The sequence below is a fragment of the Ostrinia nubilalis genome, chromosome 22 (genome assembly GCF_963855985.1).
Source record: "Ostrinia nubilalis chromosome 22, ilOstNubi1.1, whole genome shotgun sequence".
Taxonomy (NCBI): Eukaryota; Metazoa; Arthropoda; class Insecta; order Lepidoptera; family Crambidae; genus Ostrinia; species Ostrinia nubilalis.
In genome coordinates, this window is record NC_087109.1 from 13,388,490 (window position 1) to 13,413,359 (window position 24,870).

Genomic DNA, 24,870 nt, shown 5'->3' on the forward strand with positions numbered 1-24,870 from the left:
AATATAATCCCATCAAAAACAATACTTGTCAAAAAAAACCGGCCAAGTGCGTGTCAGACTCACGCACAAAGGGTTCCGTACCATTGATTTATGAAATTAAAATTATTATTTTTTAATTTAAGTTATTTGTATGAAAGATTACGCGGTAATAAGCGGTTTACGATTTACGAGGTATTAAAAAAAAACTACTTACTAGATCTCGTTCAAAACAATTTTCGTTGGTAGTTTTTATAGTAATGTACATCATATGTTTTTTTTAGATTTTTCATTATCTTATTTTAGAAGTTAGAGAGGGGGGGACCAACTTTTTTCCACTTTGGAAGCGTCTGTCACGCAAACTATTCGGTTTAGAAAAAAAGTATTTTAGAAACCTCGATATCATTTTTGAAGACCTATCCATAGATACCCCACACGTATGTGTTTGACGAAAAAAAAATTTTTGAGTTTCAGTTCTAAGTACCTGTACTATTACTTATTCTGTGGTATGGGGAGCCCCCAATATTTATTTTTTATTTTTTATTCTTGCATCAAAATCTTAATGCGGCTCACAGAATACATCTACTTACCAAGTTTCAACAGTATAGCTCTTATAGTTTCGGAAAAAAATGGCTGTGACATACGGACGGACAGACGGACGGACAGACGGACGGACGGACGGACGGACGGACGAACGGACTTACGGAACCCTAAAAACGAAGTCTCGCAACTCAGTTGTTCTACGGTAAAAAGTTATCGCACTAAATAATTTAATTTACACGTGTTTTCATGCGATGGCCAAGTCAATATATTTATGTAAAACGTTAAAGATTTCCTGGCCTGGACTTGGTATTACATGGATCTCACAACTTTTTACCGTAGAACAACTGAGTTGCGAGACTTGGTTTTTTTGACAAGTAGGTATTGTTTTTGATGGGATCTCATTTCTTTTTGTATTTTGTATACAGCAGTTATGTATCTAGAAAACTGGACTGAAATTGAACAATTTTACTCGACTTGGCGGTTGCACTACCGTGCCCCCAAATATTTTAGTTTTTCCTTGATTCATACACCAAACACTACTTATATTCCAATTTTGAAGCTTCTAGGTCTGCTAGAAGTGCCTTAGAATTTTGATGATCGGTGAGTCAGTCAGTGAGTGACAAAATTAAGAAACTGACCCGTTATAATTCTTAAACTACTGGTTCAAATTGAATGAAATTTGAAATATACCGTGTCTTTACAATGCCTGCATTATAGGGTATTTCTTCGGAGGCAAAATTTTCGATGTCTTTGGGTATAGTTCAGTAACCAACTAACAAAATGGCATGCAATATTTTTTTTCGTATAGCTTAGCTATAGCCCTATCTGGCGCAAATTACATTTTTGACATAATTGCTGTCTTTATACAAATTAAAAATATTTGAAATGTGATTCTCTGATTCATATGGTGTGTCCGTTAGCCATTTTCCGGAACAAAATGGTTGATGTAGCATTTTCCTTTTGATATATCAATATAAATTAAAATTATTTCGAAAGCTAATGAGTTGTCCTTCTACAAAAAAAATGTGTCATAATTTTAATTAAGTTAGTTTGTTCGCAAAAAAATTAATAAGCAGTGTCCGGCATAAAATACTGATTCATATGGCGTGAGCTGTTCTTGACCATAACTGGTCAGGTTTTAATCATGAGAGTCTGGTTTCTGGCGTGGAGGCAAGCCCATCTTGCAACGGATGAGCTAGAAGGCAGACGTGGAGCTGGTTGGCTTAGAACCCGGTGTGACGAAGGCAAATACTTGATTCATCTGTGCTTGGTTCAGGTGGCATGCTGATTACAATGCCTACTTTATAAAATTATATTATTGCATTAAAAATCTAATCTGTCTTCCATGTGATGCTTTTGGGTTATAGATTCATGTAGAAAAATGACAACACTGTAGTTTGTATGTATGACGAGTTTTTCTCGATTTTAGGCAAAAAACTGATACATCTGTGCGTGATTCATATGGTCAGGGTCCTATATGAATCATAAAATAAATTAGTTTTTGATCTATCAAGCACCAAAAAAGGGTTTATTAGCTGAGAATGATATCCCAGACTGCATCTCACTTAAGACCAGATGTGATTGCGGTCTTGTTATGAATAAAAAAAATCATCATCATTTTTATACTATGAATACTGTATGTGTTTAAACAGTAAATAAGTAGTATATCCGTTAAGCTAGGAGCCATAACACAAGCACATTTGTTGCTTATTTTATGGCTAAATGGCGCTATATGAAATTGTCCAACGATTATTCATTTTATTATTATTTCAGCTACACTTATGGCGTCCATAGCACATAATAATACTGCTGAGGCTCATCTCACCTTCTTCATCTTGTGGGTGGACGTCTTAACAACGATAGCTTGGATAAGTGATACAGCTGGGTCATCTGAAATACCTTAGTGCCATAAGATGAAAGTCTACATCCAGTGTGTGTTATTAGTGATGACATATTGTTCTGAAAAGCGGCCTCTCACTATAGGCTTACGAACCACAAAATTGCATACCATACTATGGAGTGGACTATGCTTGGTTTTTTTATTTATTTTATTTATTTTTATTTTATTTATTTATTTATTATTCATTATTGAGCAATTACATATTTGATCCAAATAGCGTCCTAAATCCTTTTTAGGTTTGTCTAGACACTATTGTTCTCTATACAAATAAAAACAAACGTTTTAGTATAAGCATTCACAACACTTTCAGATATACAATCGAATCTGAAATGAGGAGATCCATAAACGGACTAAAGTCGCATGGTGGCATAGTCCGATGTTTTAGCAAGCTGAAGTGATAATGGGCAGGACACATAGTATGCAGAACTGATGGCCGATGGGATAGCAAGTTTCTGGAGTGGAAGCCACGTGCCGGAAAGCTCAGTGTAGAACGTTCACTCACAGGAAGGCGCTGGATGCAGTCCGATACCAACTGGTCATTATTGAAATCATTGGGGTAGGCTTATGTTCAGTAGTGGATCTTATGATTAAAATTATTATGATGATGGCAAAATATTATGGATGTATACTAAAGTTTCAGAAAATGTTTTTCACGATTTATTGTGGAATTCGTTGCATTTTTTTCTCGTAATATTTTGATTACTCATATTGTTTTCATAACAACAGATCTTTTTTTTTTTATAATATGATTATTTTCTTAATATAGAGCCAATTTTACATAAAGATTTTAAATTTTATTTCTATTTTTGATTAATATGTAACAAATTCTGATTCATATGGGCACAAAATATTTAAACGTTGATATCTTGAAAACTACTTTACAAAAACGAGTCCCTTATCCAAATATATGTTATTGGGTGTACCTATTTTCATATGAGTCTATGTTACAGACCTAAAATTGAATTTGAAATTTGTCCATATGAATCAGCCAAAAAATGCAATTTCGAAGAAGTGCCCCATAGCTAATGAAAATTCAGCCTTCTAGTTTTATCCACAACGAAGTTACAGGCGGTCGAAAATGGCCTGAATTGCTTCGAGAAAAGGATGGTACGGCCGTGCTCGACTTGGTGGGGGGGCACTACCGTGCCCCCAGATTTACAAAAATGTTACTTAAGTGGGTTGTCCATATTTTAGAATTTCAACAATGATTAAAATATTCTTCTAAACTATAAAAACATTTCATTATTAGCCAATCTTTAAGAGTTTTTACTATGGGCCTCATAAGAAGGCCAAGGTCACCCAAGGCGATGGAGCGAGCTATGCTCGGAATTTCCCTGCGTGATCGAATTTGAAATGAGGAGAACCAAGGACCGACGATCTGGTAAAGGTCGCGAGAAGAACCTGGATGCGGGCAGCGCAGGACCGTTCATTATGGAAAGCCTTGGAGGAGGCCATTGTCCAGCAGTGGACGTCATTTGGCTGAAACGAAGATAGTTAATCATTATTGCTAAGTAGGCGTAAAACAGCTTATATACTCGTATTATTAGTTTGACCTAATTTTACATTCACGCATGTAAAATGACTTCAGTTTAAATAAATTAGTGTATGAGCAGCGCTCAAACGGGTCGACTATATTATTTAGCGCTCTTTAGAGTAACCCTCATCAGCATAGCTGCAACATCTTACAGTAAAAGTAGGTATTTTAAGGCTGACTTGCACCATCTTACTTTGACTTTAACAAACGTCAAAAATCTGTCAAATTCCATACAAAAAACACCGGTAATCGTTAAAGTTACGGTCAAAGATAGGTGGTGCAACTCAGCCTAAGTATGGCGGTACCTTGAATTTACAATAACATCCCCTTGACATTTAGCAAAATTGAATTAAATTAATTTAAAATTGAGGTTAAGAATTTATTGTAATTGAAAAATGTTATTATAATATTAATTTATATTTCTGTTTGAAATCAGGGAAAGTGGTAATTTGGACCATTTTTGTAAGGTTCCGCCGTAGTCCTGACAAGGAAAGGACCCTTAGACTGAGTTGCACCACCTAACTTTGACCGTAACTGTAACGATAACCGGTGGTTTTTTGTATGGAGTTTGACAGATTTTTGACGTTTGTTAAAGTCAAAGTAAGATGGTGCAACCCAGCCTTATACTCGTATGATATGGCTATCATAAACTCAGAAGGACAGCGGGTTGTTGAAATACGAACACGAAAATACTTCACTCTTGTTTTATTGTAACTTCTTCTTATAAGTTAGGCACAGTAATTATTGCAATAATAAGTAGGTAACAAGATATCCGACACAGTGGTTAGGATAATGTTAACGGTTTCGATTCTGCAGCAAGACTGCGCTCCTCGACACCGTTACCCATAACGAAACTTCCCCTACCGCAATGCGGCGGACGTCGCATTGAACAAGATGTTCCCGCCTTGGCCAATGGGAAGTCAGCAACACTACTTAATATTAACTAAATACTATACTATAATAATAATAATTATAATAATTATGGATCGACTGATATAAATTTAATTAATGATTTATGGTACTATTTATACACATTAAATATTTGTATTTGATAGCGGAAGTAGTAAAGTTATGACACAACGTTACTTTGAATGAACTAAATACAATATTAATTATAATGATCATGAATAAACTAAAATACATTTAATTAGTGATTTATAGACATACTTATGTACATTACACATTAGTATTTGATGCCGGAAGTAGTTAAATTACGACAACTCGGCCATCCATCTTTAAACGAGTCCTCTCGTTAATTTAAAACATGAAATTGGATTACATTTAGATGTATACTAGGTTTATTATTATTACATAATGTATTCTATAATGATTTTACAGTAAATGCTCATTATTTTTCCCTCCTAAATACATACTCTATACTCCTTAAATACCTACGCCAGCACATTAAACCATAGATTTAGTTACCGAATGATGTCCATACAAACTTACATTTCATATTATACAAGTTATTATACATCCTTAGGCAATTATATAAATTCATAATCATGACCTTACTTAACGAATATTTAGTTCATAACCTTAACTAGAGTGCAGATATTTCATCCTCACATTCTTAGACATAATATTTATACATTCATTCATAATCATAACCTTACATAATGACCATCTAGTTCATGACCTTAACTAGGGTGCTTATCGATCATCTAGTTCCTGACCTTAACTAGAGTGTTTAAGTCAGTTGCCCGGTCCATGACGTTGACCGTTACCGGCAATAATGACTGCTGTGCCGGTTCATGACCTTAACCAGTACAACAAACTTAATTTAGTTTTTACCTTGCCCGGTCCATGACGTTGACCGTTACCGGCAATAATGACTGCTGTGCCGGTTCATGACCTTAACCAGCACAACAAACTTAATTTAGTTTTTACCCTTAATTGTTGTGGATGCCTAATTAGTAGTGACAGTAACAAGCCTAAAAATATAGGTATTCAAGAAGCATCAGACTCATTACGACTGTCATTATCAGATGACATCTCATCAGAAGAAACAGACTGTGTGATGGAAAGCCAGGGAAATATTTTATCTACCGCGATTATAGCCTCGTATCGTTTACCCTTTCGTGTGATCGGGGTGTCTTCTACTACGTATCGGTCATTCGGAAGTACTTTCTTGATACGGTATGGACCTCTACATTTAGGTTCAAGTTTCTTAGACTGTCCCTCGATTCCAGTTGTTGCACGTATGATCCTAACTAGGTCACCTACTTTAAACTCTACGCCTTTTTTTCTATGTGCATCGAACGATTCCTTATCTTTGCCCTGCTGTTTTTCTATTAAGTCGCAAGTTTCCGCTCTTATTTCTGATAGTGACGATTGAGTAGTGGGAGCAGTTTCAGAAATAATTTCATTGAATTTTCCCTGAGTTGGGTTCGTAACCGTTCTCCCGAATAATAGCTCGGTTGGAGTCTTTTTTGTTGTTGAATGAATAGTCGTATTTATACCCAATTGAATATCGGGCAAATGCTCATCCCATATACCATTTGGTTTATCATGATTCATAGCACCAAGAGCAGCCAAAATAGTACGGTTGTACCGCTCTACCTGACCATTTGCTCTTGGCGTTGCAACGGCATTAAGCACGTGCTTTATCCCCGTAGATTTAACAAAACTCTTGAAAGCACCACTAGTAAAGCTGGTCCCTTGGTCAGTGATAAGACGATTTGGCGTGCCAAAATAACTAAAATGCTCACGAAATACCTTAATACTTGTAGCAGATTTTGTGTTTCGAACAGCTGATAAATTTATAAATTTTGTGAATGCATCAACAATTACTAATATATACGAGTTTCCCCTTTTGGTTTTAATGAATGGCCCCAAGTGGTCCGCATGAATTGTGTCAAAAGGAATATCTACTTTTGGGATAGGATGCAGTTCACCAGCTTTCTTTCCACTTGGTAATTTGTGATGGGCGCATTCCACACATGCAGCCACATACTTCTTAATGAATCGTCTCATTTTGGGAAACCAGTAATTTGCCTTTATACGCCCTAACGTCTTATCATAGCCAAAGTGACCTATATCATCGTGGTTAACTTTTAACAGTTGCCACCTTGCTCCCCGAGGAACTAACCAGCGTATACTCGAATCATCAAGAATGCGATAAACACGACCATTAACCAATTTGTAATTTTTGAAAATTTCAGTAGTTTCCCTAGTCTTTGGGTCGTTAAGTATATCAGCAATGCGCTTTATGTCATCATCGGATTGCTGATAAGTGGTTAACCAATCATCAGTATCAATCGCGAGTATATCTAACAAATGCATAGAATCCTGTTCATCTACCGGACACCTACTCAACGCATCTACATGTGCCATCCTTTCACCTGATCTATACTCTATATCGCAATCATATTCAAGAAACTGTAACCACCAACGAGCTATCCTTGGTATGAGGTCGCGTTTAGTGAGCGTTGTACGAAGTGCGTTGCAGTCTGTAATGATCCTAAACCTAATACCTAATAGGTAGACTCTAAACTTGCTTAGGGATGATATGACGGCCAGGGTTTCTAGCTCGTACGAATGCAATTTTTGCTCATCAGGGGTAGTTTGTCTACTATAATATGCAACTGGGCGTATCATACCTGTAGAGTCTTTCTGCATTAGAATTCCTGCAACGCCGATCTTGCTCGCATCCGTGTGAAGTTGAGTTTCAGATTCTGGATTATAGATCGCTAGCACTGGTCTATCTACAAGTACCTGTTTTAATTTATTGAAGGCGTCCAACTCGTCACTACCCCAGCGCCACGAAGCATCTTTCTTTAGAAGGGACGTCAATGGTTGTGCGATAGCCGCGAATCCTCTGACAAACCTTCTAAAGAAGCTGGCGAGCCCTAAAAATCGTCTTACCTCATGAACGTTTGTTGGTGGAGCGAAGTCAGATATCGCTTTAGTTTTTGTTGTACCAGGTCTTACTCCATTTGCACTTACTTCATAACCCAAATAATCGATCTCGTCAAAGAAGAAGTTGCATTTCGCCAGTTTGAGAGTTAATCCATTTTGCATAAGTAGTTTTAAAACTTCCTCTAGACGAAACAAACCTTCCTCGAACGAGCTAGCCGGGATAAGGATATCATCCATATATACAATTGTGTACGCACGAACAGGTGAGTTTTGGACTATTTTATTCATTGTACGTTGAAATACAGAAGGTGCGTTAACAAGCCCAAAAGGCATCCTTTTGTATTCATACTGACCGTCCGGGGTCACGAACGCAGTTTTTTCACGAGACTGTTCCGCAATAGGTATCTGATAGTACCCTGACGCTAAATCGAGTGTAATGTACAGCTTACTACCAGAGAGTCTATCGAGTTGATCCTCAATTCTTGGCAGGGGGTAATGTTCACGTTTTGTTTTTCGATTTAGTGCACGGTAGTCTACGCATAGCCTCTTTTCTCCCGATTTCTTGTTAACTAATACTATTGGGCTAGCATAAGGAGAACTACTCTCTCTAATGATGTCGCAGTCTAACATATCTTGAACCATATCCTTAACCTGCTGACGTTCGTTATACGGTAGTCGATACGGACGATATACTACTGGTTCCGTGTCCGTTAACTCTATAGTCATTTCAGTGGCTGTAGTAAATCCCAAATCCTTTAACCCAGACGAAAAACAGTTCTTGTAGTCGTTGAGCAACTTTTTTAGCTTAGCTTCTTGACCTTGAGTCAATGTATCGCCACTTTTAATACTAGTATCAAAATCATCCTGGCAAGAATCTAAGTAATTAATATTAATGGCGTTTATAGAATAACTTCTTGTAACTAATTCGCCAGACTTGAACCTAAATTCACTATTACCCAAGTTTTGAATAAGGACGCTTCCTACGCCATCTTTTAACCGGTATTCACCAGGGAATAGGTAATGTTCTCTATTTGGAACGTACCTTAGACTACCATGAACGTAAATAGTACCGGTATATCCATTTGGACTTTTTACTGGTACTGATTTAATTTCGTGAGACCCCAACAAAACGTCACTAGAGCTAACAAGTGTGCATTTTACGGTTCTATAAAGGTCTGATTTTTGGAATATCACATCTGTGCCCGTTTTTATGATTTTAATGGTAGGGCGTTCTGTAAACGTGTGACCTAATAAGAGGGGACATGGTATGATATGGTCATCGACTACAAGAATGTTTACATTATGTTCGGTAATCCCCTGTATCTCAATAGTTGCATATAACGAACCAATAGGGAGGCATGCAGCATCAGCAATACCTTTTAGCAATGGGCCACTTACTTCCTGCCATTTCAATTGTAGCCGTTTGGCTTCGCTAACTCGTATCAAAGTACCTTCGCTACCTAAATCAACTAAACAATGCAACAACTGATTATTGATTTTGGCAGGCATCTTATATTTAAGGCTAGTATTGAGCCCGTAATCAACATTTAACACGCTTTTACTCTTATCGTCTGTGGCAATACTATTTTTCGATTTAGGGCAGTCCGCGACTAAGTGACCTAATAGTTTGCAATTTGTGCATTGTAGCCTGGGCTTTGGGCAGCGGAAAAATGGATGACCCTTCTCATTGCAGTTATAGCATAGTAAATTATTATTATTGGACTTTAGATAGATATTAGCAGTTCTATCATTAGAATGAGTTGGGTTATTATTCCGTTTTTCCCTGTCCCTATTCCTCGCGACGTCGTTATTGGTTCTATCATGTCCTACCTTAATGGATTTCAAAAACTTGAGAACTTGTTCAGGTTCATTAAACTCAGCACTTTGCCCGCCTACCCGTACATTCCGATCATCAATACCAGCTAACAAGCAGTCTACTGCGCGTCTACCTGTGATTTCACAACGATTCAAGAGGTTCATTTTTGAATAATAATATAGATCCAAAGATTCTCCGTAACGAACACGTTTGGCTAGCATTTCCGTTAATAATTCTGCGTAATTTTCCCTCGTTGGGAAAGATTCACGCAGCTTTATTTTCCATTCGGACCACGAATGAAGTAGAGAAGGTAACCCCTGATACCACGTTTTTGCTATACCCTGAAGCTTAGACATCGCGTAATGAACTATCTGCCTATCACTCCATCCGTATATTTGAGCGCATTCATCTACCTTATGAATCCATGCATCTACAGTCTGCTCCTTATTTAAAGGGTCAAATTCGGGTACAACATTTAAGACCGGGAACTTGTCACTGTCGCTACTAGTTTTTAAATTACTCATTACATCAAGAAATTTCTGAAAAAACATATTCTGGACATCATTGCTATTATTCGTATTAGCTACATTAGATACAGGCGATTGCGGTACGTTTAGTCTAGACCTCGACCTTGATCTTGATTTAGGTGATAACCTTCTATCCTTGGAATTATTAAATCTGATATGCTCACGTGAATCTGGCCGCCTTGAAGTAGATCTTGAGCGCCGTGAGCACCTCGAGCGCGACCTCCTCCGTCTTGAACGCCGGATGCACGGGGACCGGGTTGGAGAGCGACCTCTGGACTGGCTGCGGCTCCGGTCTTCATCAGAAACCGCTGCATGGTGGCAGGGTTCCCTCGCCTTCCGAGACTTGGACCGACGACGTCGGTGGGCTTTATCCTTGCCCATGGTTCACCTCGGAACAGAAATATTATATTAATACCGTATTCATCCTTACTACGTACGTAGCTATGCTTCGTATTGAAAACGCAAAGTCGATTGGACCACTCAATATTATGGGCAGAAAACATTCATGTTATGTTTGTGTGTAACGACTTAAAACGCTAGGGTACATTAGAAATAATCGAAATTATCATATTCTAGTAAACACTAAAACAAATTGTTTTAATATTAACTCTGCGTACCTACATAATATTTCACTCCGAATACTTGTAGTTACTATCACTAGACATGCAGTATGTAATTATGCGATAGCTTAATTAAATGCCTAGACTCATTAGGAATGTAAAATATTGGAAGCATTGAAACCATTTTAACCCAGTGATATTTAGGTTATATACTCATTGGGTAGGTACATATACATTATTTGTGTATAACACTTGTATAAAAATTATAGAAAGGAAAGAAGAAAACAAAATTTTCTTCGTGTTAATTTTCAGTACCAATTGTGGTGGTATGCACGAATATAAGAAAAAAAATCTACCAGTACATCAAGTAACTTGCATTAACACGGTCTTACAAAAGTTCATCAAAACTCCTTTTTGTAAAATATGAAATAATCAGGATAGAAAAGACAAAAAAAATGTTGGTACTTACACTTCGTTTTGCAGGCGTTTTTTTTTCAGATCCCACTTCTGAGATATGATATGGCTATCATAAACTCAGAAGGACAGCGGGTTGTTGAAATACGAACACGAAAATACTTCACTCTTGTTTTATTGTAACTTCTTCTTATAAGTTAGGCACAGTAATTATTGCAATAATTGAAGATCAAACGAACTTAACAAGTGAAGTTCGATCAATATTATGTGAGCAGCTTCATTCGACGCGATTTACGTTTAACATGGTGTAGTAGCGCCATCTACCATAGGCCTTTGCACAGATTAGTTTAAAGTTTTTTTTTTTTTTTTTTTTATATTGGCAACACTGGTAAGCATGGTGGGACGCTCCGATTTTCTCGGTCGTCATTTTGTTTAAAGTTAAAATATTATTATTTATTTTATTCCAGAAGGGCTGGGGGCCCAGTATGAAGTACTTCATTTAGGGTGGGTGTTGGTAAATCGCGTCGAATGAAGCTGCTCACATAATATTGATCGAACTTCACTTGTTAAGTTCGTTTGATCTTCAATTATGTTTCGCAGCTTCATTCTTTGCGATTTACGTTTAACATGGTGTAGGATGTTTAACGCAATGATAATAAAATAAATAATTGACAATGTAAAGGATGATGATTTGAGTATAAATAAAACATGATTTTTTCAAAACATCAGTCTTACTTTATTAATTTAATAATAGTAAACATGAACTAAAATATTTCTTATTAGAGTACATTATACAAACGATTAGTACATTAATTAATCCTCATTTTGGCAGGAATCAAGTAACGATTCGGCGAACTCATTATTATTTATAACATTCTTGTTATAGAATCGAGCAAAAGCAGATGATGAGTTGGACCATCCAGCAGTCTTTTTAATCAACTCTATACTAACACCTAACTTATTTGCCTTTGACGTACTTGCATGTCGTGTACTATGACCAGTAAATATTGATGTATCAACACCACTTTCATGTAAAGTATCTTTTAACCAATGGCTGATAGTTTGAGAGCTAACTTTTGAATGTGGCTTTTTAAGGCTGATAAATAGATTATTAGTGTTTCCGCGTAATATTTTAGTTTTTTCTATATATGATTGTAAACATCGGGCTGGACATATTTCTGGCCGAGAATTATAGAATGGAAGTCTTAGAACTGGTTGTGTCGAGTTTAATTTTGTTGTCTTTATAACATCGGGAATTTTGATAATAACTTCGTTAGAATTTGTAAAAATATTGCTAATTTTAATTAAAGATAAGGTCTGTACACGATGTGCAGTTACTAAGGCAAGTAAGGCAACTGTTTTCTTGGAAAGTGTTTTCAAATCAAGACTATCATTGGGCCATTGTTGGGCCAAGAAACTTAATACAATGTTTGGATCCCATGTTAAGTTGTACTTAGGATTTGTTGGCCTTAATTTAAAAACACCCTTCATGAAACGTTTTAACCTTTCATCATCGAGATTATTACCTAGTAATAGAGATAAAGCGGATTTATAAGAGTTGATTGTCCCATACTTGGCACCATTATCAAATATTTCTGTCAGAAAGTGAATGATTATTGGTATGGATCCACATGTATAATCATAATTATGTTTGGAACAATAACTTATCCAGGCTTTTATGCAACCATCATATTGTTTGTAAGTATTATTTGACAAGGATGACAGCATTATTTCTACAGATCGTGGTGACAAAAATTTATTTAGTAAAGTTTTCCGGATAATCTCGCGGCAACCAATGTTAAGCTGCGGTGAAGGCTGTGGCTCGATCTGTAAGGAGATTTTAATAGTTTACTATCAGGTGTAAAATAGACAACTTCCGATTGGCATATTCTATTGAATAGAGGATACCAGGGTTGTGTTGGCCAGTATGGGACAACAACGATACCTTCTGCATTATCAGATATGATTTTTTGAATCATTTTTAAGACCATAGAGAATGGTGGAAAGGCGTAAAAGTTTAAATCTGTCCATGAAATCGTAAACGCATCAACGGCCCATGCATCAGGCTCATTTTTCCAGGTAACGTATAAATCACATTTAGAATTGCAACGACTGGCAAATAAATCAACATCTGGTGTACCCAATTTTTGTTTTATTTTTTCGTATGCATGGTTACACAATTCCCACTCCGTATCTTTAAACTTTTTTCTAGATAGCTTATCAGCCTCAGTATTCTGTTTTGTATTGATGTATGATGCAAAAACTATAATGCGACGCCTTTCACACCATTCCCAAAGATCTCGTGTCTCATTATTGAGATGTGGGTATTGAACACTACCCATTCTGTTTATACATGAGATCGCTGTAACATTATCTATTCTCAATAACAATTCACAATCATGACAATCATTAGCAAATACTTTAAGTCCGAATAGAGCTGCTTTCAGTTCTAACTGATTTATATGTAAATTCGTTTCATATTCCTTCCAATGACCATATGACTCATCTCCATTACAAAATGCACCCCAACCCGTGGATGAGGCGTCGGTGTATATTTCTTTTAAATAATTATTTGTTTTTATGGAAGAGTAACCAAGATCTATGTTATTAAGCCACCAGTAAAGATCTTCTCTAATAAAATTTGGTAATAAAATGATTTGATTGTAACTATCATTCTTTAACAATGTTCTAAACTTGAGTTGTTCAAATAGTTTAGTATGCATCCACGAGTATTGTATTGCAGGGCAAGCCGATACCAAAAGACCAATTACTCTGGCAAAATCTCGTAATTTACATTTGCGAGTTTCTAAACAATTTTGAACATAGCATTTAATTTTTTCTTTTTTATCTAAGGGTAATTCTAATATCATTTTTCGAGAATCGAAAATAAAACCCAGAAATTTACAACGATAGTTCGGAAGTAGGCAACTCTTTTCGTTATTTATAATAAATCCTAATTTCTGAAGTAATATACAAGTTTTCTGTACATTAATATTGCAATCATTAAAGTCCCTTCCAATGCAAAATATATCGTCCAAGTACACTACTGAGATCATATTTTGGGAACGTAGATATTCCATTACAGGTTTCAATAATTTGGTGAATACGTATGGAGCTGTGCTTAAACCAAACGGTAAACAGTTAAATTCATATAGGGTTCCGTTATAATTAAAACGTAAATATTTCCTGTGATTTTTAGCTATGTTTATAAAAAAGTATGCGTCTTTTAGGTCTACTGACGCCATATAGCATTCTTTAGTTATTAATTTAATTGCTGTTCGATAATCCTCCATTTTGAAATGACTAGTCAGTACGAATTTATTTAATTGTTTTAAATTTAAGATAAAACGTTTTTCGCCGTTTGGTTTAGGCACTAGAAACACGTTCGATATGAATTCACCTTCCTGATGACAACACTCTGATATTGCATTGATATTAATTAATTTTTTAATTGCCTTAACAAACTCGGAATGTTCTTGTTCTGATTTTGGTACAGTACATGGACTTTCAGAACGAGTAGGAGTAGAAATGAATGGTATTTCATATCCCTTAATCCATGACAATAGAGTTGCATCATCAGTTATTTGAGACCATTGTAAGTTGTAATATTGTAAACGGCCAGCGTATTGATTTACCTGTGTATTTATCGACGGTAATTCCTCGTGTTCGGCGAAGGTGCTTTCGGCGGAGGCGGCGGGGGGCGCGAGTAGGTCGGCGCGCGTGTCTGCCGCCCTGGAGGTCGTCCTCGCGATGACTCGCTGGTTCTGTTCGGTGGTCTTCTTTGAGTTGGACCCCTGAAGTTTAAATTCCTCTTAGGGTTACTTTTAGAGTTCATTGTCTTGCTTGAAGATGCAACTGGATTGGTCTTAAGAAGGGATTCACCCGTCTTTTGAACGGTTTTGGCAACCTTTAACTTTTCTGCCAGATCCTCGCCAAATAAGTATTTATCGCGATTTGCATTAGAGAGCGTGTCGCGTAGACTTGTGTTGATGGAACTCATAAGTATGCTGCGCCGAGTTTTTGTTTCCACATTATGGCTGTCGCATAAAATGCGGCAAGCGTCACTTAGAGGTTGAAGGAGCGCTTGTTTTGAAGTCTCGTTTCTTAAAATCATCTCTGAGACTTGAGAAAGCGCAGCTAAAGCAACCCCAATCTGATTTTGCTTTTGCATTATAGTTGTGTCTCTTTTAGCCAGAACCTCTGGGACGGCAGCCTTAGCTTCGGGGTTCAATAAGGGTGCCACTAAAAAGTGACAGTTAGCCGGTATGAGGTATTTCTTCGAGATCGACTCTTTCACTTCCTTTGGCAAACCTTTGAGCAATATATCCTGCCAACGGGAAGCGATGTCTTTATGAATGCTTTTCCCCAATGCTAAATCTGGCTGTGGAGCTTCGCCCAAAATTTGTAAGATGTCATCATCCAGTTCAGTCTCCTCCTCTTGGTTTGAGACGTTAGTGGAACCGATATCTGGAGCGGTAGAGGGTCCTGGTACTGCCAAAGGAAGGTCCACCTTCACAGTCGATTCTTTGGGTTCGAGATCACGCGATGGCGTTCTTGGTATAGGAGAGATCAAACTAGGCATGTCTAAACCTGCTCCTTCGTGATTGATTGGGGATGCTCTCGGTGTGGCTGCCGGCGAGCTTGATGGTGTCAGCGAGGGCAAAACTTGCAACTCGATATCTGAATCTGCGTAACAAACAAACTGCATGTTACATTTGAACATTACGGTTGAAATTCAACCGATAAAACCAACATTACCGCCAACGACAGTCGTTGATTTTTATGGTTTATTAATATCCGCCAACGGCGGTAGTTATGTACTTAGTAATTAACATTCGCAGTTATTAACGACAATAATTTTATATAATATTTTTTTTTTTTTTTTTTACTGAATTTATCATCCGCCAACGGCGGGGTAGTTATTGTTAGAATTATTATCAACGATAATAATTTTTGAGAATTTACGAGAAATTAACACTTCTTTTTAAAATATTTTTGTCAACGACAGTCACTATTAAAATATTGGTATAATTTGCACCTACCGTCATCATCCGACGAGATAACACGTCTCCGTCGCTGTAATTTCCTTTCCAACTTCTTTATTTTCTTGGTAATTCTTTCTTCTTCTTCTCGTTTTCTTTTCCCCATTATATGGCTTGTAGTGCTTGTAGTTTGTGTGCGCAGGCTACGGTGAGATAACACAGAATGGCGACCGAGAAAATCGGAGCGTCCCACCATGCTTACCAGTGTTGCCAATATAAAAAAAAAAAAAAAAAAAAACTTTAAACTAATCTGTGCAAAGGCCTATGGTAGATGGCGCTACTACACCATGTTAAACGTAAATCGCAAAGAATGAAGCTGCGAAACATAATAAGTAGGTAACAAGATATCCGACACAGTGGTTAGGATAATGTTAACGGTTTCGATTCTGCAGCAAGACTGCGCTCCTCGACACCGTTACCCATAACGAAACTTCCCCTACCGCAATGCGGCGGACGTCGCATTGAACAAGATGTTCCCGCCTTGGCCAATGGGAAGTCAGCAACACTACTTAATATTAACTAAATACTATACTATAATAATAATAATTATAATAATTATGGATCGACTGATATAAATTTAATTAATGATTTATGGTACTATTTATACACATTAAATATTTGTATTTGATAGCGGAAGTAGTAAAGTTATGACACAACGTTACTTTGAATGAACTAAATACAATATTAATTATAATGATCATGAATAAACTAAAATACATTTAATTAGTGATTTATAGACATACTTATGTACATTACACATTAGTATTTGATGCCGGAAGTAGTTAAATTACGACACTCGTGTTTCTACATGTACTATAATGGTGATGATTTTTTTCATCTTCTACCCCATCGTGTGGGGTATCGTTGGATAGGTCATTTAAAATGATTTAGGGGTGACTATTTTTCGATTTAGGGATCCGTTTGCAAAATATTAAAATTAAAAGTGTTTGCACGTTAACCTCCCCCCCCCCCCCCTCTAAAAGAAAGTCTTTCAAATCTTATCTTATTAATGTTATAAATGCGAAAGTTTGTGTTCAACAAACAAGCAAAAACTGCTGAACGGATTTTGATAACAGAATAACATTATACACGGATATATGACAAACCAATTTTACGCGGGTCCAGCCGCAGGCAAAAGCTAGTGTAATAATGTTCGGGCGGGAGGCAGTGGTTGTAAGACACTGCTCCCGTGCCTGGGATATTATGCGGTCAGGAAGGAAACTAGCCTAATTTGCACTTGGCCGTTTTTTGAAGCACGACATTGAAGCGCCGCGTGGGCGCAGCTGGCAGCCCAACGAGCACGCGCGACCTTCGCGAGCCACTGCAGTCGGTTCAGGGGTGACAACTTGGGAGCCAGGCGCAGCACTCCGCGGAGCGACGGCAGACCTCTGGCCTCGCCCCAACGACGCGTCGCATCGCTAAACTTATTAAGCTGTCAAAGGTCAAGCCGGTGCCAGGTCAGGTTGGTCAATACCTACCTGTGTCAATCAAGTTTAGTTTTAGCTTTTTCACATTATCAGATTGACAAAGGATTACTAAAGTGTCTGGTTTTATCATAATCAAGGCGAAACTAGTCAAATGGTATTAGTACCCGAATTCACTCAAGGAGTAATTAATATATTATCCAAAGTATTAAACGATAATTCAAATTTTCTTTTCTACCTTTAACGTGCTTTAACTACCTTGGTACTATTACTTATTATGTGCTTTAACTCTGATTATATTGGTTAAACATGTTTATCGGCAGTTTTATGGAATAAATATTCCGGTATCTTGCTTTCGCAGTCGCAACATATCTGTACAAGGCTACCTGTGCGCGCGGACCGTAGAGCGAACGCGAGCAACGTGCTAAGCAACGTGCTATGCGTATGCGCATACCGCGCACCATCACATTTGTTGTTGTATGTACCTCGGCATTTGAAGAGGGAACTCCACGATAGTTGAATTAATCAGCGAATTCTCGACCGTTTGACACTGTCATAAAAGGCAGCGAGAGGTCAAGGTTGACGGGTGGGAGGCGGATCTCGTAAGAAATGAAGACGATCTCATACTTAGAAGATTTTGGGGCTTTGGCCAGCGCGAACGTAACAGCGCCAGTGACAGTGACAGTGCCGCAGAGCCCAGCAACATGCGCGCGAGCCGCCTCAGCGCGGCGCTGGTCGCCGTCCTTCTCGTCGGCGGTGAGTAGGGCCTCGTGCCCGGCTTCATTGCTCCAGCTGATGGTTCAGCAAAGGTTCTTGGTAGACCCTGAAGGAGACTTTACATGTCTCATAATCTTTTGCGCTTCGAGACCAACATTTGGCAAAGAAGCGCTGCAACAAACACAGTCACTATTGTTTGCCGATTAAAGAAAGACTACAAGTCAGTTACAACCCCTGGATGGTGCTTAGTACCACCATTGTTAATCATTAATTTTCTATGCTCGAGGGCTGCATAGTAAAATTTACTAACTAAAGTAACTAAAGGCCAACTAGCAGCGATACAAAAGGTCGATTCGACTGTCGAATTAACAATCTATTCTCTTCCCATCTTGTGTATTTGTCGTAATGTCTCGTTCTCCCGCCAAAATATGTCAAAGTTAGACGGGTTCGTCAACATTCGGACATCCATTTTATTATACACTAGCGGCCGCCCGCCGTACGCATGGATCCCGTTTTACCCCCTTCATCTATCTTACGCGGTTTAGATTTTTACACGCTAACTCCCGTTCCCATGGGAATTTTGCAATATCCTGTTGTAACTAAGCTTTAAGTTTACTAAGGTACCTGCATGCCAAAACCGTCTAACTTAAGCGGTTTAGATTTTTCATAAAAAAGGATTTTCCCGCTAAGTCCCGTTCCCTTGGGAATTTCGGGAATTCCTTTCTTAGTGCACCTCTACGGTACCTAAGCTATGTCCCTTCCAAATTCAAGAAACCATAAAGGCTGCACACGCGACGGGGGCTTAAAAAATGGAGTAACTTCTCCCGTTTTCCCATAATTTCCCTTCACTACCCTGCTCCTAAGTATACTATAACCTGCCCAGAAGTATGAAGAATAATTGTACCAAGTTTCGTTAAAATCCGTCGAGTAGTTTTTGTTTCTATAAGGAACAACAGACACAAAAATTTTACTGACTGCTAATTATAACATTTTAAAACTAACCCCAAAAGCTTGCGCAGCCCGAGACTTGCTCTTGAACCTTTATGGCCCTTTGGTTTTTTGTTCGATTAGTTTTTAATTTGTAACTTTTAAATATCGGTTTTGGGAAAACAATAGGTAAACATTAAACACATAAACGACAAATTGTTTAAAAATCGAAATTAAACTTTCATATCGCATGAACCGTGATAGCTAGACAGTTCAAAATTTCGGTATCTTAGTAAACTGAAAGCTTAGTTACAACAGGATATTGCAAAATTCCCACGGGTACGGGAATTAGCGTGAAAATCCTTTTGTATGAAAAATCTAAACCGCTTAAGTTAGACGCTTGAAATTTGGCATGCAGGTATATTAGTAAACTTAAAGCTTACTTATAACAGGATATTGCAAAATTCCCACGGGAACGGGAATTAGCGTGAAAATCCTTTTGTATGAAAAATCTAAACCGCTTAAGTTAGACGCTTGAAATTTGGCATGCAGGTATAGTAAACTTAAAGCTTAGTTACAACAGGATATTGCAAAATTCCCACGGGAACGGGAGTTAGCGGGAAAAAACATTTGTATGAAAAAACCGCGTAAGATAGATGAAGGGGGTAAAACCGGATCCACGCGTACGAAGTCGCGGGCGGCCGCTAGTTACACATAAATTATTACATGACCCCTGATTTAGTGTGAGTTTAGTTAGGCTCTAGGTATAGCTTAGACTTCCGTTTCCGCGGTCTATATCGCAACACGCCTGTGGTTTGTCTCGCGTTCTTTAATGATGGCTCATAAATGTGCATTAAGAAAGCATGTCTACTGTACTTATTACACAGCTCATTTGCGGTCAGTGGACTTCACGACTCACATAAAAATCTATTTTACGAAATTATCAATAAAGAAAAATCTAAATATTCTTAGACATTTTACTCTAGTCCCAAACTAAGCAAAGCTGACCTACTTATTATGGGTACTAGACAATGGATAAAACATTACTTTTTAGGGTTCCGTAGCCAAATGGCAAAAAACGGAACCCTTACAGATTCGTCATGTCTGTCTGTCCGTCTGTCCGTTCGTATGTCACAGCCATTTTTTTCCGAAACTATAAGAGCTATACTGTTGAAACTTGGTAGGTAGATGTATTCTGTGAACCGCATTAAGATTTTGATGTAAAAATAAAAAAATAATAATAAATATTGGAGGCTCCCTAGTCCCCATACTTAGAACTGAAACTCAAACATTTTTTTTTTCATCAAACACATAGGTATGTGTGGGGGGTATCTATGGATAGGTCTTCAAAAATGATATTGAGGTTTCTAAAATTTTTTTTATTGGTTGCATTTTTTTATTTCCTACTCGAAGATGCTTGGTCCGATTTGATAAAATATTTTGTTTTGTTTAAAAGTTACGGTCTTGTTTTATCGGAATTTTGAAAATAGGTACGACGTATTCCTACGAAAATATCTTCAAGAATTGGGAACTGACTCTTCGTTTGTGATTGAAATATCGCGAGATTGTTTCCTTGTAATTTAGTTGATCAAAATCAAGATCAAGATCGACTAAACTGTGCATTTAATTTACATACTTGTCTACTTCACGTGATCTTTTTCGAGTTGAGTTTAAATTATTTAATAATTTGATATTTTTACTAGTTTATGTTTAATAACACACATTCTTCACATTTTTAGAGTAAGCTTATCATGCACTCTCTATAGTTGAACATTTGACCAGATGGCCGAAAACCCAACTACGACAAAAAACGACGCTGAAAAAGTATAAAACAAGATTTTCAGAACACTGAACTGAACAAAGTTGCTAATATAGTTGCATAGTAATTTTCATGTTTGGAAAACCGCAGTCACACGTTGTCAAAGTGCTACGGTAGGTAGGTACTCGTATATGTAACGTGTGACTACGCCTTTCCAAACATGAAAATTACTATGCAACTATATTAGCAACTTTGTTCAGTTCAGTGTTCTGAAAATCTTGTTTTATACTTTTTCAGCGTCGTTTTTTGTCGTAGTTGGGTTTTAGTTTTTTTGCTTTTTATTATTTTTACTATTTTGGTGATAAAGTGTATTTGTGGCGCATAATATTACCAAAAGTTAAATTGATGAACTAAGTAGTAAAGAAGCTATGAACGCATAGATGTGAATTATATGCAATCAGCCCGTGAATACAGGTAAAGTCACAAGCAAATGCTAGTAATATATATATATATATTCAAAATGTACAAGTAAAGCGCTTTCAAATGATACCAAACACGGCATATTTATCATAACTTTATTTTTTTACTCTCTTTGTTTTGTCCGCTAGAGGGCGCCACATTAGATTTTGTGAAACCCCATGTAGCCTATAACCAGCGGACAATTAAGACGCTTCTAATGATATGTCATTTGTCGAATTCTGATAAGTAGTTTAGAAGTTACGAGGGTACACATGAACATACATACATACATACAGTAGAATCTCGATTATCCGGACTTCGATTATCCGGATATCCGATTATCCGGACTCATTCTTCATGGTTTCTAATTACCGATTCAGGATCTGGACCCATAAAAACCGAAGGCGCCGCCACCGTAACTTGATACGGACGTCTTTTTGGTTCATTGTTAAAAGAAATGGATGACCAATGGTCTAAAATTTAGATTTTTAGACTCTAAAATGATGTATTCAAAACCCTTTCTATTGTAAAAAGTTAATTATTGTTTGATTTTACTTTGAAATCGATTATCCGGATTTTCGATTATCCGGACCACCCCTGGTTTTAATTGATCCGGATAATCGGGATTCTACTGTACATACATACATACATACATAGCCTGTCAAAATCATAACCCTCCTTTTGCTTTGCCGTAGTCGGGTAAAAAGTTGAAGTCGTCGATGATTGCAATATTTTTAGGTCAAAGTTGAGTAACCATAAAAACCTTTGATAAATAAAATTATGAAATGTTATTTGGTGTTGTAACATTACTAATGGTTCCATAACAAGCACAACATACCATATACACTGATGGCCAAAATTTGTGGAATATTCCTAAGTACCTACTTGAGTGGACCTTCCAAACACAGGAATTTTTTGCTTAAATTGAGGTTCTTATCTCCTTACTAGCGGCCGCCCGCGCCTTCGTACGCGTGGATCCCGTTTTACCCCCTTCATATATCTTACGCGGTTTAGATTTTTTCATACAAATGTTTTTTCCCGCTAACTCCTTTCTTAGTGCACCTCTACGGTACCTAAGCTACGTCCCTTCCAAATTTCAAGTGCCTACGTTTAGCCGTTTAGGCTGTGCGTTGATATGTCACTAAGTCAGTCAGCTTATCCTTTTATATATTTAGATTAACTAAAGAAACCTTGTAAAAGAAATAAAATTATTTAATGATTTATTTATTACAAGCTTTGCTTAGTTTAGTAAAAAAAGTAAAACCCTCAGGGGGCCTTAGGTTATTTGGTCTTTACTAATGGAAGGACGACAATATATTTATTTTTGAACAAAACTAATTTACAAGAAGCATAAGGGTTTGGCATAAAATGTAACAGTCAACACTCAATATTAAGTACCTACCTACTGAACTAACTAATAATTTCGTACTTACCCATTTTCGATCCGATAATTTACCAGTGAGTGTAGAGGTGTAGGTAGAGCGACGCGACGCGTGGAATGCGTGGAGTGAGGCAGGGCCAGCGGCCAGCGGCCAGCGGTGACGCACGCAACAGTCTCATACATAGCGACCGCCACTTTTTAGAGTTCCGTAGTCCTGACAAGGAACCTTTATAGTTTCGTCATGTCTTTTTACACTTTTTTTCGATTTAAGGATCCGTTTGCAAAATATTAAAGTTTAAAATGCACTATTTTTGTTCGAGTAGGACGTGCCCCCCCTCTAAAAACTAAACTGTTGGCTTGAAAAATCTGGAAAAATTCATAATAGTGCTTTTTATGAACTTTCAAGGAAAACTATAACGGTTAAGATAGATCAGTTAGTTTAAGGTTTAACATTTTAAAATCTTTCATCATACCTGGTCTAATAAAAATTCCTTAGAAGAAAATAAGTAACTTTAGATGAAGTAATTGCTTGAAGATTATAATCTGACGTAGTTAAATTACAATCTAACCTAACCTAACCCACTGTTAGTTAACAATCTAACGCGTTATATTACAAACTGACAGAGTTCACAAAACAGAACGCTAGACTGCGCGTGGCACGACACGCACTTGGCAATTTTTTTTAATAAGTTTCGAGGATGCAGGATGTGCATTATTCTATGTAATATACAAATTGCAAGGACTCTGTAAATACATAATATACCTAATATGGGTAAAAGCAACCGTCTTACTATTGATCTATCTGGATCTATCAGTCAATAACACAAAGCTCAAACTAGGGGAAAGTAGTACGAGTTGATTCCCTGGGGTAAGATGATCTTTCGCGATTGTGCTGAAACCACTAACGTCATTTAGTTTCTTTTACTGGTAAAACATAGCTCTGGACACTTCCCCGCCTCAGTCAAATCGTAATGGTGGCGTGAGCGATACATCGAATTTGACGAGAAAAAAGAAGAATTGTGTACTTCTGATCTAAAATAGGCATGACTTTGAGCTTATGTTACTTTTATTCAAACAATGTTAAATGTAATTACTGTTGTGGTTAGGCTTTCTATTATGTTCAATTTTAATATATTGGCCATTAAAACATAGCCGCCTACTTGTAGATTATTTTAGTAAATTATTTAACAAAAAGTGGGACTTGGGTCAAGATGATCCCTTCCTATATGTACGAGATGATCCCTGGGAATTAAAACAAAAAAGGCAATGGAGTAGGTAAAGGGAAGTCAAATAAAAGAAAGAGAACTTCATATAACTCACCTGAGTCTGAAGAAGATGATACTGAGTGACTGTACTGAACAGAAAAGTTTTCAAGCGATACCAAGGGTGAAGGATGGATACAATGTTATGCATGTGGAAAATGGGGCCATAAAGCATGTGCTGGGGTAGAGGGTGATGAAGCTGGTGAATTTATTTGTGATATTATGCAACACAGTTCCAGCCAAAAATCGTTTAAATTATTTAAACGCTCTAGCAGGTGCTAAGGAAGAATAAGTTATTTTCGTTATTAAATTCGTAAATGTTTTTCTTTTCTAACTTTTTAACGATTTTTTCGCATTATTAGGTAATCAGAAAGGAATACAACCAGAAAAGAATAGATCATAGAATAGAATCATAGGGATCATCTTACCCCTACCAGGGGGATCATCTTACCCACAGGGGTGTACAAGATGATCACTTTGTAAGGTTTTGCAAAAAATGAAATATTATAATGAAACCTCAATTAATTTCTGGTTTTGAGTATTAAGAAAGTTGGATAGATAAATATACTAGTAGTAATCGTCTTTATTTTTGGTTTACCTTGAAAAATATGCGTTTTACAGCGATTCCCGCTTAAGGGGATCATCTCGTACTACTTTCCCTTCCTCTACATATTTGTATCATTTTGTATGTTTTGTTGGGGACCGGCGTAGGTAACCAATAGATCACAAATACACAACAAGGATTACTTGAACTTATCTAGTGAATGC

The 24,870-nt window shown here is 37.2% G+C and overlaps 1 protein-coding gene across 1 annotated transcript in view; it reads left to right on the forward strand.

Moving 5' to 3' along the window:
- The first annotated feature begins 18,009 nt into the window (after nt 1-18,009).
- The window catches only part of LOC135083113 (uncharacterized), a 33,597-nt gene continuing 26,736 nt past the window's right edge, over nt 18,010-24,870 (forward strand). Inside the window, exon 1 of the mRNA XM_063977880.1 lies at nt 18,010-18,353. Within this exon, the coding sequence (XP_063833950.1) occupies nt 18,302-18,353 (52 nt within the window). The 5' untranslated portion in view covers nt 18,010-18,301. The remainder of the gene's footprint in view (nt 18,354-24,870) is intronic.